The 15,654-nt window shown below is 36.3% G+C and overlaps 10 protein-coding genes across 10 annotated transcripts; 7 read left to right on the plus strand and 3 right to left on the minus strand.

Moving 5' to 3' along the window:
• Window positions 1–214: 214 nt before the first annotated feature.
• On the plus strand, window positions 215–1,318 carry C9374_006514 (uncharacterized protein; the record flags this gene model as incomplete). The annotated part of the gene is made up of 1 exon (XM_044696383.1): window positions 215–1,318. One exon carries the CDS (start codon window positions 215–217, stop codon window positions 1,316–1,318), a length of 1,104 nt encoding a protein of 367 aa, XP_044547205.1.
• Window positions 1,319–1,654: 336 nt separating this feature from the next.
• On the plus strand, window positions 1,655–2,077 carry C9374_006515 (uncharacterized protein; the record flags this gene model as incomplete). The annotated part of the gene is made up of 1 exon (XM_044696384.1): window positions 1,655–2,077. The coding sequence occupies one exon, from the start codon at window positions 1,655–1,657 to the stop codon at window positions 2,075–2,077; it is 423 nt and encodes a 140-aa protein (XP_044547206.1).
• Window positions 2,078–2,329: 252 nt separating this feature from the next.
• On the minus strand, window positions 2,330–4,287 carry C9374_006516 (uncharacterized protein; the record flags this gene model as incomplete). Its single annotated transcript, XM_044696385.1, has 2 exons — window positions 2,330–3,724; window positions 3,796–4,287. 2 exons carry the CDS (start codon window positions 4,285–4,287, stop codon window positions 2,330–2,332), a joined length of 1,887 nt encoding a protein of 628 aa, XP_044547207.1.
• A 124-nt stretch (window positions 4,288–4,411) lies between these two features.
• Window positions 4,412–6,419, plus strand: C9374_006517 (uncharacterized protein; the record flags this gene model as incomplete). Its single annotated transcript, XM_044696386.1, has 3 exons — window positions 4,412–4,916; window positions 4,976–6,160; window positions 6,220–6,419. The coding sequence occupies 3 exons, from the start codon at window positions 4,412–4,414 to the stop codon at window positions 6,417–6,419; spliced, it is 1,890 nt and encodes a 629-aa protein (XP_044547208.1).
• A 543-nt stretch (window positions 6,420–6,962) lies between these two features.
• Window positions 6,963–7,538, plus strand: C9374_006518 (uncharacterized protein; the record flags this gene model as incomplete). The annotated part of the gene is made up of 1 exon (XM_044696387.1): window positions 6,963–7,538. One exon carries the CDS (start codon window positions 6,963–6,965, stop codon window positions 7,536–7,538), a length of 576 nt encoding a protein of 191 aa, XP_044547209.1.
• A 390-nt stretch (window positions 7,539–7,928) lies between these two features.
• Window positions 7,929–9,019, plus strand: C9374_006519 (uncharacterized protein; the record flags this gene model as incomplete). Its single annotated transcript, XM_044696388.1, has 2 exons — window positions 7,929–8,240; window positions 8,372–9,019. The coding sequence occupies 2 exons, from the start codon at window positions 7,929–7,931 to the stop codon at window positions 9,017–9,019; spliced, it is 960 nt and encodes a 319-aa protein (XP_044547210.1).
• A 124-nt stretch (window positions 9,020–9,143) lies between these two features.
• On the plus strand, window positions 9,144–9,755 carry C9374_006520 (uncharacterized protein; the record flags this gene model as incomplete). Its single annotated transcript, XM_044696390.1, has 2 exons — window positions 9,144–9,395; window positions 9,681–9,755. 2 exons carry the CDS (start codon window positions 9,144–9,146, stop codon window positions 9,753–9,755), a joined length of 327 nt encoding a protein of 108 aa, XP_044547211.1.
• Window positions 9,756–10,896: 1,141 nt separating this feature from the next.
• C9374_006521 (uncharacterized protein) lies at window positions 10,897–12,777 on the plus strand (the record flags this gene model as incomplete). The annotated part of the gene is made up of 1 exon (XM_044696391.1): window positions 10,897–12,777. One exon carries the CDS (start codon window positions 10,897–10,899, stop codon window positions 12,775–12,777), a length of 1,881 nt encoding a protein of 626 aa, XP_044547212.1.
• A 91-nt stretch (window positions 12,778–12,868) lies between these two features.
• Window positions 12,869–14,065, minus strand: C9374_006522 (uncharacterized protein; the record flags this gene model as incomplete). Its single annotated transcript, XM_044696392.1, has 1 exon — window positions 12,869–14,065. One exon carries the CDS (start codon window positions 14,063–14,065, stop codon window positions 12,869–12,871), a length of 1,197 nt encoding a protein of 398 aa, XP_044547213.1.
• Window positions 14,066–14,166: 101 nt separating this feature from the next.
• Window positions 14,167–15,621, minus strand: C9374_006523 (uncharacterized protein; the record flags this gene model as incomplete). Its single annotated transcript, XM_044696393.1, has 1 exon — window positions 14,167–15,621. One exon carries the CDS (start codon window positions 15,619–15,621, stop codon window positions 14,167–14,169), a length of 1,455 nt encoding a protein of 484 aa, XP_044547214.1.
• Window positions 15,622–15,654: the final 33 nt, after the last annotated feature.

Raw genomic sequence — 15,654 nt, forward strand, 5'->3', positions numbered from 1 at the left:
ATTTTCGGCATTGAATCATCAAGCCTCATCATGAGAAAAGAAGGTATGCATTTTTTTTGTAACACTGAATTTCGAGATAATGAACAAATTGAATGTCCAATCAACTAGGTTCTAGGCTCTCCAAATTTCTAATAGTATTGATTTGAATTTCATCATAATGAATCTTGACAAAAGAAATCATTTTCGGATTGGATTGAAATTATTTTCAAAAAAAATGCAAAATCATATGGATACAGCTCATGATCGGATGAAATTTAATAATACTCATGATTATCATCATGATCATCCTCATCAGCCAGACGTGAAATTAATTTTATGCTCGTTAGTAGAGAATTTTACATGCTCAATGGAATTGAAAGATGAGGATGATGAATGGATGATGATGAAAAAATTAAAAGAAACGATGAATATAACGAAAAACAAAAAGAAAAAGGGATTTTTAATGAATTTCCATTTTGTTCAAGAGATAGTTCCGAAACCAAAGAGCACATACATTCCAGAACTTATTTACATTTCATACAATCATTCTTGTATATTATTGAAAGTCTATGATATGAATAGATTGTATAACGAGGCTTCCATGAAGGATGTCATTCAAGTGTTCGATCTATACACAAGAGAATTTAAAACAACAATTGATTTTTCAATTTCTGAAAACGATTCCATCGAATTTGCATTACAGGAAAATTATGATGGGCATAATAATGATGCAATTATTATGCATTCAACCTCTAAGCATGTTTACAAATGTGACTTGAGAACAATGCTATTACAGAGTGGAAATGAATTCAAATTTATGGAAAATTATGTTTGGAAGAGCGAGTCATGCTTTCTTTCTCCAAGAAGAATTACGATTTTAAATTCAACCAACCAATGCTATATTTGTGATTCAAACTACTCATTGGTTGTGTTAAATTTACATTTTGGAACATTTATTCAGAGAATTGACTTGGGATCACAGTTATCTAGTTTCTCCCACATTGATTTTGTGGACTCTTCTACAATGGTTCTCTGTGATGACCATGGTGTTTCCATCTATAACAGGAAAGATGATTCTTGGGTGAAAATGAAAACTATAAACAATGGTCATCGATATCATAGCATATTATGTGACTCAATTTCACACCATATCATCATTTCAAACCAACTAGCCGCTGGATATATTCAAATTTTCACCTCCTCTGGAGAATTAGTGAAAACCTTTCAAGCAATGCTAAACGAAGATTTTATCACTCCCCGTGCAATGTGTATCAATTATTTGACAGGAGAGTTATTAATATGTGACTCAAGCTCTCAAAGGGTTGTTTTTTTCCAGTAATTGCATAAATGTAATTATAACAGAACAAGTCCTATAATAATTGGGTTTCAAACTGTAAAGTTTTGTAAATAATTATTCTGGACACTCTTGTCTCAACAAGCGTCCAGCGTCCAGACAATCACTCGTTTGGATTCACTTTGGAATCTTCAGATAGATCCAAGATCTAAGACAGGTTTGGAAAATTTTTATCCGAACTGTAACTTTCAGTGTCAACATGTAGCGAACTCGAGATGACCCATGCAACCAATTTCAAAGGACTTTTGACGGACAGAATATCAAGTGCTATTTTGCATACGTTCTCTTTCTCGCTCATTTCTCGTTCACAACAAAAAAACAATGAAATTACTTTTCGTAGTTGTGTTGGCACTTGCAGTAGTATGGTGCATGTGTGCTGGTCATTCAGTACAAGCAAAACGTCATGACCTTGAAGAACAAGCTTATAGATCTCAAGATTGGTCTCCCAAACCACTCTACAATCGTCTTCCCAAGTATGTTGAAGAACAAGAAGATTGGTCATTGGCAAGATTCACTCACGAAGAGACAAATGAATTGAAAGAACGTCATAAAAAACACTTGAACAGAGTAAAACAACTCATTCATTCTGCTTTGGAGGAAGTACTTGAAGAGGAATCAATGGATGAAGAATTTGAAGAAGTACCAATGTCTGACAGTGCACGTCGTCGTCCTTGTGTTCCTACTGGAATGTTTTCATTTGCAAGATTGATGGGACAACAATGCAGAACAGGAACTGGATATTAATGATGTATTTTAAATTATGTTATTAGTAAACGAGAGCAATATGATACATCAATTTCATGAGCGTTGGATATAATTTCGGTAGTAGCACCAGAACTTTGGTCCAATAATAGTAGATGTACCTCAAGGTTTTGATCGCTGTCATTTCATGGCTGATGGGAGCCGCATGTTATAGTACTGTAACATGAAGTGTGACAGTCTCCATGTTCAGGTCCAAAGTTACAAACCAGATATAGATTGCAATGTCAACATGCATTATTGAAATTTGACTCGTTCAATAGTGGCAATCATTTCCTCAATTCGAGAGGAAATGTTATTAATCCATTTGTTCACTGCTTTGAATTTTGGTTTCATCACAGTGAAAGCACGTAAATCCTTTTTTAAAATGCTGCAATAGTCGACTCCATTATGTACAAAGTCATTCCCTCCCTGTTGTAGTATGGAGTTGCATATTTCTAAATGTTTTTCGACTGCTTGTTTCACACAAAACACAACATCAATTGGGAATAGTGGGTAAAGAGGATTTTCGGTGTGATTGGTAATGCTAAGTGCACTCTGTTCAATAACTTCTCGTGTGATGGATGATTGAGATTTTGACAATATTGCTATCCTCAAACTGTCCAATATCATTTGATAAAGAGGTTCAACAAATTCAAGCCTATTCACTGTGTCAGGTATTGAAAGCATGTCTGATTTTTCGATATTTTTGAACTTGTTCACAAGTAATTCAATAATGCTCCAAATCTCAAAACAATTTTCAGGTGTCACTTTGCTAGTCATCAATTGAATCCATTCTTGAGGCAATGGTTCTTGACAAAAAAAAGAATATATTTCAGGAATGCAAGACAAAAAATTTTCAACAGATACCTTATCGAAATCTTCTATAATACCCAATTTTAGAGCAGCATTGTAGCTATAGATCCATACTTCCAAATTCTTTTCATAAATAGTTGGTTGGGATGGAGTAACACTCTCAGAGTCTTCTGGTGCAAATAATTTCTTTGATAAAAAGTCGAGAATTGTAAAATAGAATTTGGCTTGTTCTGTCTTTCCAGTGTATAATTCATACATTACCAAATGTGCATATACTGCAGCTACGGTGATTGATGTTCGATCAAATACTTTGGAAAGACAATCTTTAGATTTTTGAATGCTTTTTTCTGATTGTTCAAACAATCCATTTCGAGATTCACACAATGCCCGAACACTAAAATACATGGCAAACATTTCACAATTTTGCAACTTGTTAGTGTCATTTCCAACATCATCACAATTTGGAAAATGTGTGATAAAATTTTCCAATTCTTCTCGTGACACCAACGGATAGCCTTCACATGCCACATCAAAATAAAGATCAAAGACAGCTCGTGAGCTCAATGACTCGGAAGTTTTCAACTCTTCATTAACTGACTTTTTCCCAAGAGGATAAGGTGAGAATAATGGGTTCATGGAATGGGTCGATGGATTATTTACATTTCTTTGGTGTACGTTCGATGAGTGATTTCTGGAGTTTTCTGGAGTCTTTACATTGTTATCATGATTGGTTTTCTTGTTTCTTCTAGGTTCTCTATAGACACATTCAACTTTTCGTTGGGTGCACAAGTAACATTTTGGTAATCGTTTATCACACCTTCGATGCTGTTGTCGGCACTGTCATTTCATAAATAATGTTATTTAATAAATTCATTACTACTACCATAAATAAATGCTTAATTGCATACCTGTTCACAAGCAATTGGAAAAAATTCCGAACTGTTCTCGTCACTACTGTTTGATAAATTATTTACATTATTGCTCTCGTTATTACTAGTGATATTAGCCTGTGCAGTTGTACTTGAAGAAAACGAAGGTATGATAAAGCTACCGATGAAACTCTGCAAGTGTTGGAGAGGGTCGTTATTATTGTCTGTCCAATGTTGTCCCGATGGTATGAGTTCATTTCCATCTCCATCCCGATGAATGAATGAACCTAAAACTTGTTGTCCAGAACTGAATGATGAATATCCGTCATCATTTGCATTCCGTTGTGATTTGGACTCATCCACCAGAAAATCCTCAAGATTTAAAAATTCATTGTCCGTGTATGTAACACTATTGCTTTCTTGATGATGTTGGTTGATGACTCTAGCACACGGCCGTGGTTTTTGTTGTTGTTGTTGATATTGGTCGTTGTTGTTGGTATAACAACTCTCTCCATGATTATTTGGAAACATTTTTTATGAATGATAAACCGATTTCCCAACGTTTTCTTCCATCAAACTCCGAATTCAGAATAAATCACGCCCATGTCATCCTTGAAAATAGAAACTGAAACTCTATTTTGTAGTTACTAATAAAATGCTCCAACATGATGAACTTTTTGCAGATGATATGCTTTTCCATATTTTTCAATACGTGGAAGACCGAAGCCTTATTGTCGTGTGCAGGCTTGTTTCCAAGCAGTGGTATGGGGAAGTAATGGAAATGCCTTTGAATTTGGATTTTTCAAAGAGTCGTTTGCGTCCGAGAGTTGATCATCATTCATTGTTGTTGGAGCAAGAAGAAGAAATTTCAGAAACTGGTTCAACAATGATCAAACAACAACAACAACCTTCAACAGAGCTACGAGAAGCAGAAACAATTTCGGAAGCAACACGAATTTATTCTATCCTAAGTCCTCCAATTTCCAATATTACTTGCTTGAATTTATCCAACAATTTATTGGGACACGATCAACTGAATACTCTAGCCTCGTGCGAAAACTTGAAAAATTTGAAATCATTGGATCTTTCTGCAAACGATTTCAGTCGGAATAGTTCATCTTCATCGTCGTCTTGCAGTGCAATTTTTTCACTCGTATGGAGTAAATTCATGTCTAACTTGACAAGTTTGAATGTAAATGCTACAACACTGGAATAATAGCTATTGCAGCAAGCCCAGTCATGTCCAACTTACGCGAGCTTTATGTACAAACAAATTCGCTCACCAGAGCAAGTGTTGAAGCAATTGGAAATAGCAAGACTCTGACAAATCTTACAATATTGGATCTTGCTTATAATAAGATTCAAGCCTGCGATGTTGAATGCTTGACACAAAGTAGCAACATGAAAAATCTTACTCTATTGGATTTAAGCCATAATGCTGTTCGTCTTGTGGGTGCAAGATGTATTGCCTCAAGCAAATATTTGAATAACATTAGAACGTTAAATTTGGCAAATGCTATTGATGATGAAGGGGTGAAGGTGCTCATTACAAGTCGCTCTATGAGCAATTTAACACAATTGAATTTAGAAGGAGTTTATTCGCCAAGAATAACTCCAAAACATCCCTTTCCAATGTTTGCCTCCAGCGTTTTCAACAGTAGTTTAACCCACTTATCCATACAGATTCGTTTTGTCGTACCCAAGGCGTTTATGAAGGATATTACCGTACTTCACAACTTGCAGTACTTGAAACTTTCGTTTTCTCCAATTGACATTGATGGAGCAAAGGAATTGGCTGCCCACGAAAGTTCGAAACGTATCAAAACGCTTCATTTGATCTGTTGTAAAATCAGCGAAGAAGCGGGTGCTTTACTCATGCAGAGCCCACATTTGGTAAATTTAACTAGTTTAAATTTGAGTGGGAACCAATTAGATGGCACCTTATTATTTAACTTATCCATGTACACTACAATTCATTTCGAAAAATTAACATCTTTAGATCTAAGCTCGAACGGTATCAAGTCTGACGGAGCTGTTCTGATGTCCCAATGCTCTCGATTATTAAGGAACGTTAAAGAATTGAATTTAAACTACAATACCATTAACGACCAAGGACTCTCAGCATTGGCGTCCAGCAAATATTTGAGCAATTTAACTATTTTAAAGCTGAGTAGCAATGGAATTGGTGACTATGGAGTTGCTTCTCTTTGTGAGAGCGAATATTTGAAACATCTGACACATCTCAATCTTTTTGCGAATTCACAAATTTACAGCGAAGGTGCAATCTCTATTGCAAACAGTGTTAATATGAAGAATTTAACATTTATAATGTTGAATAATTGCAATATTGGATCGAAGGGTGCCGTGGCATTAGCCTCAAGCGAATTGATGCAAAACTTAACAGGTGTGTTGTTTATTATTTCATTGGATTTTTGTCACACATGCTTGATCTAACAATAATAGGGTTACATGTGTCCTGTAATTGCATTTCATCAACAGGAGCTCTTGCTATTGTGTCAAGCAAGTACTTGACCAAGTTGCAAGAGCTCGACATGCAAGGCAATGTATTTGGGGGAAATACATACGAAGAGATTACCACACGACTATCCACATTCAAATATTTGACAACAGTTGTCATACAAAGGCAGAGACATTTTATATGAATTATGGTTCACTTGTTTTCGTTGGAGTACTTTCAGCCAGTAGTAGCTGTTCACTTTACGGAGAATTTTATATCATAATCTCAGCATGTTCATCACCCCAATTGATTTCCAACCTTATTTTGGAGAATATCACAATTCAATTTACCTGGAAGAGAGGAAAACTAGGATGGACACAATAATTCAATTATTCGACCGCTCGAGAATTGTGTTTTCAAATGTAACTTGAAACTAATGACAGATGGAAAGATTGCAACTTTTTGGACAATTTATATTTCTTTGGGACTTGGTCTTTTTAATTGTTGGATAGGACAGGAATCTTATCAACTACTGTATTATCAGATAGATAATCAAAGTTGATGTTCAAGCAAATCATTGTTGTAATAGAGCCAGATTTGGAAGTGTTGAATTGGTTACAGTCACTTCCATTAACTGAAAACACGAACTGAACTCCCCCACAACCATGCAACACATCAAGAAATTTCAAAGCACGTATTTAAAGAGTCCTTCTTCCAACGTTATCAACCTGAGACCATTGAAAAAAACATGAAATCCATCGTCGTGTGTAGTGTTTTGGCACTTGTCATCATTGCCTTGTTGAGTTTGAACGTTTCACATGCACAACAACAAAATGATATTTTGCCAGCTGTCCATCCACAAAACAACCTTGCATCCGAGTTGAGACGTCTCCTTTCTCAACTTCGTAGATCATCTCCACAAGCTGATTTATTACCAACCGATGCATCTCTTGAAACCATTCGTCAAAATCTCGAACAAGAACAACGTCAAAACAAACGTTGGTTGATTCAACCAGCACGCAAGTCTGCTGAGAAGAGTGTGGTCGAGATGGCTGATTTGAGAATTGTCGAACAACTTGAAAGAATGAAAAAGAATATGGAAACTCGTCATAAACAAGATTCCGTATTGTTGAAACAGAAATTAAAGGAAGAATTACAAGTGCTTCGTGCTGCTTGGAAGGAATTACTCGAAGAAGATGCCTTTGAAGAAGAGGAGCAAGAAGAGGACGCAGAAGAATTGGCAGATTCTGAATGGGGTCCTCGTTGTATTCCAACTGGTGCTTTTTCATGGGCAAGATTGTTTGGTCAGAAGTGTGTTTATTAAGAAGCACACAATGATTTGGAAATGAGTTGATTGTTGTTGTAACATGTGAAAGTAAATTGTTTCAGAAATTGACTCTTTTTCAATGAATTATTGAAGGTGTTTATTTTTCATCAACCAGGATTCTAAGGAACAGCCGATAAGGTCATGACATTGTAAAGTTTGATAAATAAATATATTTAGTGACCTGTTAAACCATCTATCGCTCCAACAGCATTGTTCTGACTGTGTTCACAAAGATCGACCTTCCATTTTACACATATGTTTCAAAAACACAAAAACGCTCTTTCTTGATTCCACTTTCGAATTAAAATGAACTTTTCCCATCACAACATCAAAAAAAAATCATTAAAACATTTGGATTCCTATTGATTCCTTTTAACATCACTCAGCATGCCTTTCGCCTTCTTAGATTCTCTCTCAATAACTGTAAAACGTGCTGCCGATCTTGAAGCTGCAGATTTCAATGGTAAAAGTGATCCCTATGTATTGGTTCAAGCCAAATCTCTTTCAACCGATGCCATTCCATCCTATCTGAAAGATATTGCTAAAGGATGGAAACAAAAGACGAGCGTCAAGAAAAAGAATTTGAATCCGGAGTGGAATGAAACCAAGACTTTTTATCATTTGGATTATTTGGATAAGAAGAATGAAGGAATCAAGTTGTTGTTCAAGGTCTATGATTGGGATATGCTTTCCCGAGATGTACGTGAGTTCATCATTGTTTTTATTTCTTCTTTCTGATGCAATAATTCATGAATTCCTGATTTGGATTTATTGATCTCGGATGATGATGAAAATATCTGAAATTTCTGAAAAATATATATTTCAAAAAGGATTTCATTGGCAAAGCCGAATTGATCCTTCACAACGACAAACTCGAACACGAAAAGGTCTATGAAGAAACTCTAAAATTACAAGATGTCAAAAGTGGTACCTTGTACATTTCGTACAAATTATGTCGACACGAACAATACGTGTTGGATCATGAGTACAGTTACATTCCACTCGGAACCAACCCTAATTTGGCTGCACAATTATGTGTCCCCAAAGATTTCACCATGCTCTCCTCAAGTGAAGTTTCCGGATCTCATGCAGCAGTGTTGGCCAACATGAACACTGGACATGTCATTGTAGTCACTTATTGTAAAATTGGTGAATTGAATTGGGATCAAGTTTCCAAGAATTTGACAGAAGAACGTTTTCGTGAAATGAAAAAGGAATATTCGAAAGTGGAAATTGGAGAAAAGAAGGATCTTGTGCCTGAAGCTCATGCAAAGAATAAGGAAATTACACACATTTTGGAAATACCACTTACAGTTGAAAAGAAGGGATTGGCCATGTTTGCCACAATGAGAATGGTCGGCCATTCGAATGGTGTCTTGATGATCTATGTGTATACTGAACCAAAAACTGGCTTCGGTAGTTATAGAAAGGGAGAGGATTATGTGAAGAAAGTTTCTGAGAATTCTACTGTGTATTAATGTGTGTATGATAAGGAGATCGATGCTTTGGTTGTGTTGGAGCGTGGTATTCATTGATTCAGGTATTGCTTGTTCATTAATATCATTTCAAACTAAAAGCTATTTTTTCACACTTTACAAAAAAATGTCCCAACATCAAGCATCTTCATCGGGTCTGAACACATCAGCAGCATCGTCCTCGACAACATCCTCGGAAATAGTCATTAAAACCGTCGACATGACCGAAGAAATGAAAGACATGGCAGTAACGGTCACAAAACAAGCCATGGAAAAATATACAATCGAAAAGGATATTGCATCGTTTATTAAAAAACAATTTGATGAAGTGTATGGAAAATATTGGCATTGTATCGTCGGAAAGAGTTTCGGAAGTATGGTATGTTTTTTTTGGAGTGAGTTCATGATCGGAACGAAAGAATTTTGTTGAATATTATTGGAATGATCATTGGTTGAAAAAACAAAATTAATATTATGGACAAAATTAATGATGGTATTGAAAATGAACAAACACATGCGCAATTGATTGATGTAACCATGATTTTAAAACGATTGATTTGGATTGTGTGCTTTATATTTGGGAAATGTCATGAACGACACTTGTCAACCGTTGGAAACGTACAATCAAATGCAACTAACATTGCGATTACTACATCATTACCAGGTCACATACGAATCCAAGTGTTTTATTTACTTTATTTTCTCTGGCTTAACAATATTACTATTTAAATCAGGTTGAGAGATAACAGAATAATTCGTGAGCAAGAGCATGCAAATAAAACAAAAAAAGAAAATATGAGGAGACCAAGCATTAGAAGATGTTTTCGCACTCATTCATTTCAAAACAATACCGAACACTATTTTATCGACACGGATGAATTCTTATTCAAGTATATGCTTCTTGAACGCTTCAATATTATGTGTCACCTTTTGCAACACTTGGCCGATTTTATCTTGTAAGTGCATTATTGCCTTCTCTGATGAAAACAATTTCCAAAGCTGTTCAGAACCCTCCAATGCAGTCATGGTCTTTTCTACCTCGAACAATGGTCCACCTTTGGAAAACAATTCATTTGCAATATTCCTCGCCCGAATGATAGCAGGACGTGTTCGCAATGGAAACCTCAAACAACGATGAGCTGACACATAATTATAACTTCCGTTTCCTGATAAAAAGTATAAAAAGTCTACTTCCTCCAACTCATGAAGGTTGTATCTGAAATCTACCAACTTTACAGATCCTCTTGGTAAAATTATCAGGATTTCCAAACACGTCAGATAACACTAAATTCAACAAAGTACATCCACCATTGTGACCTGCTTCATGAAATCGCGTGCCTGTTCGTTCAACACGTCTTCCATTTAGAGTTCTAAATTGTTATCGAATTCACCTCGAACAGGTTCATGGCTTGTTAAATATTCTTCCAAATTTCCCCAAAAGCTCTCAGATGTGTGAGTGTATGAAATGTCTCTTTGGGATGGACGTTCTATTTTACTGAACTCCACAAACTGATGACCGTAAGTCATGGCATCCGTAGTGGCAATATAGAATTTTTGGGCGTCTTGTAAAACGAAATGGACTTTAGGAATTAAGTTCTGATTGGATCCGTTACTATGTGTATTAACAAAAAAGCGTTTTGGTTGGGAAACATCGCTGGCTGTCAAAACACACCCCATTTGAACACCTATTAGCTTACGATGGAGTCTACCAACAAGGCAGAAAAGTATTCTTGTGTAGGGAATTGTAATCGTTGCAGCATTACCTCTGGTAATTTCTTAACATGAAACTATTGATGTTTTGTTCAGATCATGCCTTTTCATGTAATCGTTCGGGACTTTGAAATTCCATTCTTTTCGAGAAAAAAAAATATACCAACACCATGAAACGACCCTCGGATCAAGTCTCACTCACTTCGACCACCAACAACCACGACCTGAATACCTGTACTAAAAAAGTGAAACGCACTCCTCCTACTGTTCATGAACAAGACCCCTCCGTGATTGTTTCTATCGATTCGGATCAACAATTACAAACTCATCATCATGATGGAATGGTGAGTCTTTTGAAATTAGATGATGACTCGTTGGCTCATGTTTTTTCATTTCTTCATCCGCTCCATGATCTTCTCGGAAGTATCATGAGAACTTGTCGACGATGTTATGAACTCACCGGAGGAATTGCTTTGGATGCTCTGGACAACAAGGTGTTGATTCCGAATGATCAACAATCTTCTCATCATGATGATGGAAAGAACAGCATACTCGTGCACAATGAAAAGGAACAGAAGAATGAAAAACAAGATGGCCGTAATTTCCATTCACTCTATGAAAAGGTTTCGTTAGGATTCAAACCCACAGGATGTCCCACACGATACTATGCCACTAAAAAGAATATTCAATTCTCGAGTGATTTCATGTTGAGATTATTTAAAATCATTCACAAGTGCAATCCAGTGAATGGATGCAAATATTTGGATTTGGGAAGGGAAGGTGATTGCAATGATCTGGTTAAGATGAATTTCTCGATGGAAATGTTTCAATTTGCATTACAAACTGGAATATTCACGGGACTGAAAAGATTAAGATTTGGTTGTTCCTTTCACACTTTTGTGAAAAACTTGAAACAGGACGAAATGCAAGTGCTGTTGGCTTGGTTTTCAACTTTGAAGAATTTGGAACATTTGGAAGTACCGTCGTTGGATTCGTGGGAAGACTACTCCAATGAAATGCCGCCTCAGTCCTTGACATACATGCTCTACAAGACTCTTCTCACCAATTGCACAAAACTCAAGTCGTTGAAATGTGGTCTCTGTTGTACACAGCCATTTGGAGACCACCTTGTTTTTGACAGCTTGGAAGAATTGGATCTGTTGTACTACTTTCCCGAAGAAAATTTTGATTATCTGTTCAAGACCATTCCAAACTTGAAAAAGCTCACTATGGGGTATCACATGTGCTATTCTAATGAGCTGTTTCAATCGATTGCCACCAATTGTAAGAAATTGTTGGATTTCAAATTTGGTGAACGATATTTGCATGAAAGTGGAAATGTGCCAATAATTTTCAACTCAATGACTCAACTTGAAAGTTTACATTTCGATGGAGGCATGCCCTACGAAGAAGACTTGAGAGAGATTGCTGCAAAATGTACAAATCTTGTCTATTTCTCAACAAGTGAGGAATATGAAGGCGATGATTATTCCATACAGGACTTTTTGAATGACATGAAACTAAGACTGAGAAATTTTGACTTGAACTACTTGTTCAATACAGATGAAGAAGGCGACGATCAAGAAGAGAATGAAGAAGATGGCGATCAAGAGAATGATGAAACGGGAGATGATAAAGTAAATAATGAATCAAAGAGAGCTGAAAAGACCTTGCATTCTATTAACAAGAAATATCCTTGCATTGAAGTTTTAAATGGCCACTCTGAATCACTCCCAGCAAATATGACTATTCAACAATTATTCCAACATTTACCAAATTTGAAAATTGTGAATATCAACATTATGGCTGAGGGATGCGACAAGACATTTGAGGACGTTGAGCAGGATGTGAAAACAAGATTGGAAGCAACCAATACTTTATTGAAATTGATTCATGGAGAGAATAGAGAGCTGTGTGACCATCTCATTGATGATCGTTTCACATTCACAACCATTCGCATCGATGAAGGTGCCACTGTTCGCTTGAAAATCAAAATTGTAGAAGTGAATTATGACGGATTTGTTTCTTTCAAAGTCATGAAACTTGAATAACACTCTTCACGTGGGCAATAGAATTTTTAACAGGTCATGATTTGAACTGTTTTGATAATTTATAATTTACAAAATTGTATACCAATATTGATCAATACAATGAGATTCCTAAGGACTTGCTCAACTCATCCAAATTCCAATACACAATTCTTCCGTCTAAGGCAGCTGTTGAGAACTTTTGAATGCAGAACTCTTTTTGAGAGGAACTCATGGATGATAACGAACAAATGGATGTGATTGATCGGTAGTGTCGAGTCGTTGGAAGTTGTAAATTTTGCAAATTATGTAATCCAACGACATTTTGTGCTTGGATACGACCAATAACCGTTTTGACAGATGGCACTGATTGTCCAGATGATGATTGAGGAGTTGTCACACCTTTTCCATCGTCACACGATCCTTTGAGAATCCATTGAGAAGTTCCTTCTTGCAAAGCAAAAGCATAAGGTACACAATCATGACCAACAGCAATGAATGAATGATCCGATAAAAAGAGACCTCTCGTGAATGGTAATTTGGAATGTCGAACAATTTGAGCTAATTGGTTTTTGAAATCAAAATTATTCAAATCCACAAACTGAACCGTAGAATCATGAGCCACTAATGCAATCCATCGTCCACTGGGTGAAAATTGAACATCATGGAGCCAACCTTTGGAGTGGAATTCTGCCAAACAATCTCCAAATTTTTGATCTTTGTTAGGGTTTTTACCATCCAATTCATTCATATGCACCTTAAATAATCGACTTTTGAAATCACATGATCCGGTCAAAAGCAGTGTTGGATCGTGTGGATGCCATGCGAGACAAGTGACAGTACTTTTATGTTTGGTAAATCGTTTCGAATAGTAAAATCTATTTTCCTTATCATAGCAGCAAATAGAAACAGTTTTCGAAGAGCTTCCCACAGCAAAACGAGATTCATCGGGAGACCATTTACAACATGTTGCAGATTTTGAAATGTATATTAACACAGGAATTGGTTTCCATTCTCCTTTGTCGTTGTTTTCAGATGAATGAAATTCCCAAACAAAGCAATTTTTATCTTGGGAGCAAGACAAGAGCTTGTTGGAATTTGGAGCCCAATCGAGTGCAGTAATGTAACTCGCATGTTCGGAAAGGACATGTTGCAGTGTCCAATGTTGAAAACTTTCAGAGTGACAAGTGTCATAAATATGAATTTCAGAATTTGCTGGAGATAAGGCTGCAAGTGAACGATCCTTATTGAAGCAAAGACAAGAAATGGCAGGAACTAGAGGTGGTTGTTGAGAAGAAGCGACCAAGGACATTGTTTTCAAAATTTTTGGTTTTTTTTTATTGAATCAAGCAAGAAGAAGAAGAATTTATTTGCACAAGTTCTCAGTTCCTTCATTCATTGATTTCACTGAATTCACTTGTGTTCATAGAGAGGAATTTGCAGTTGATCACTCACTTTCACTGTCTTTTCTTTCAACCTAAAATATTTGGGCTCAAACTCTTGATTCTCTTCCATTCGTTTTTCTCGTTGTACTTGTTCAATTTGGTGTTTCTCTTGATAGGCACCATCCAAATCTCCCATTTGAAGAGCATACGTAAGGGGATGCCATACTTTTCGAGATTCATTTTCAGCTTGTTCATGCAAAGGTTTCACACAAAGTTCGTTTGAAAATTCTGGGATGGCATTGGTAAATGAAGCTTGATAGAATAGCCATCGATGGTTGTTCGTCTTTTTTGAGGAATGTTTGAAATCATCATTCAATTCGGTAATTGTGTCATGGATGAATGGTAGTAGTTCACTTTGTTCACATAACACGTCGAAAGGTTGACATGGTGTCATGAAAATTTTACCTCCAACGTTTCCCTTAAAAGTAAATAATTTCTGATTCTTATATTGTACAAGTTCTCCCTTAATATCATTTTGTCCACTAAAGGAAATGTTCGCCTCTAATCCACTCTGTGGACATGAAATTTTCAACACATCACCATTCGAAACATGGGACGAACCAAAAAACAGTCCATTGACAACCATATTTGGTAATACAAATGAATACTCTTCTTCCAAATCCTTTTGCACTCCACATTTGACATTCAACACATGACTTCCAGCAATACATGTTGCAACGGAATTTCCTCGAAATTTCACTACAATTTGAAACGTGGATTCCATTTTAAAGTTTGCTTCCGAGTTGTCCATATAAAACGCACTCACTGGTGGATGATGAGAAATTTGTTCGGCCAAAACTGAAGTATTCGATTGGACGAGACAATGACGGAGAGTAGAGAAATTATGTGAATTTGATTGAGAGGACAACCATTTAGAAAACCAAGGGAGAGTTTGAGAGGGTTTTGAACAGCTGTCAGTTGCCAAATCATGTTCGAATGGATTCAAAGGTTTCCATTTTGCTTTAAAAATTTCTCCTAAAATTGGGTTATACGGCTTAATTCCTTCAAAACTATCTCCCCTCGTATTCGAACAGGATCCTAACGCAAACATTAAACACATCAACATTCGATCCAATTTCTTGTCCAAAAAACTCAATACTTTCAAACCAGCGGTCGGTTCACAATAATAAGTAAATAATTCTAGAGTTGAAATGGGTCTTAATAAGAACACTGGCGAACACATTTTGAGCAAATCAGTCTGAGGAGAAAGCTGTTTCAGAAACTGCCATAAAAGGGAATGATTGGATTTGGAGTCGGAATTTAATGATGGTTTTTTGTGAATCATACCACGATGGACATAGGGAGCTTGTTCATAAATAAATTGTTCCGAAGTGTTGTTTTCAGAATATTGTTCTTGGAAAGAGTTATGGTCGACAGTTCTTTCACAATTTTTATGCTCATTGACAGATGTTTCCAAAGGCATTAGAAACAGTTGGTCAAAGAAAATTGGAGAGTC

This window comes from Naegleria lovaniensis, assembly GCF_003324165.1.
Source record: "Naegleria lovaniensis strain ATCC 30569 chromosome Unknown tig027, whole genome shotgun sequence".
NCBI lineage: Eukaryota > Heterolobosea > Eutetramitea > Acrasida > Naegleriidae > Naegleria > Naegleria lovaniensis.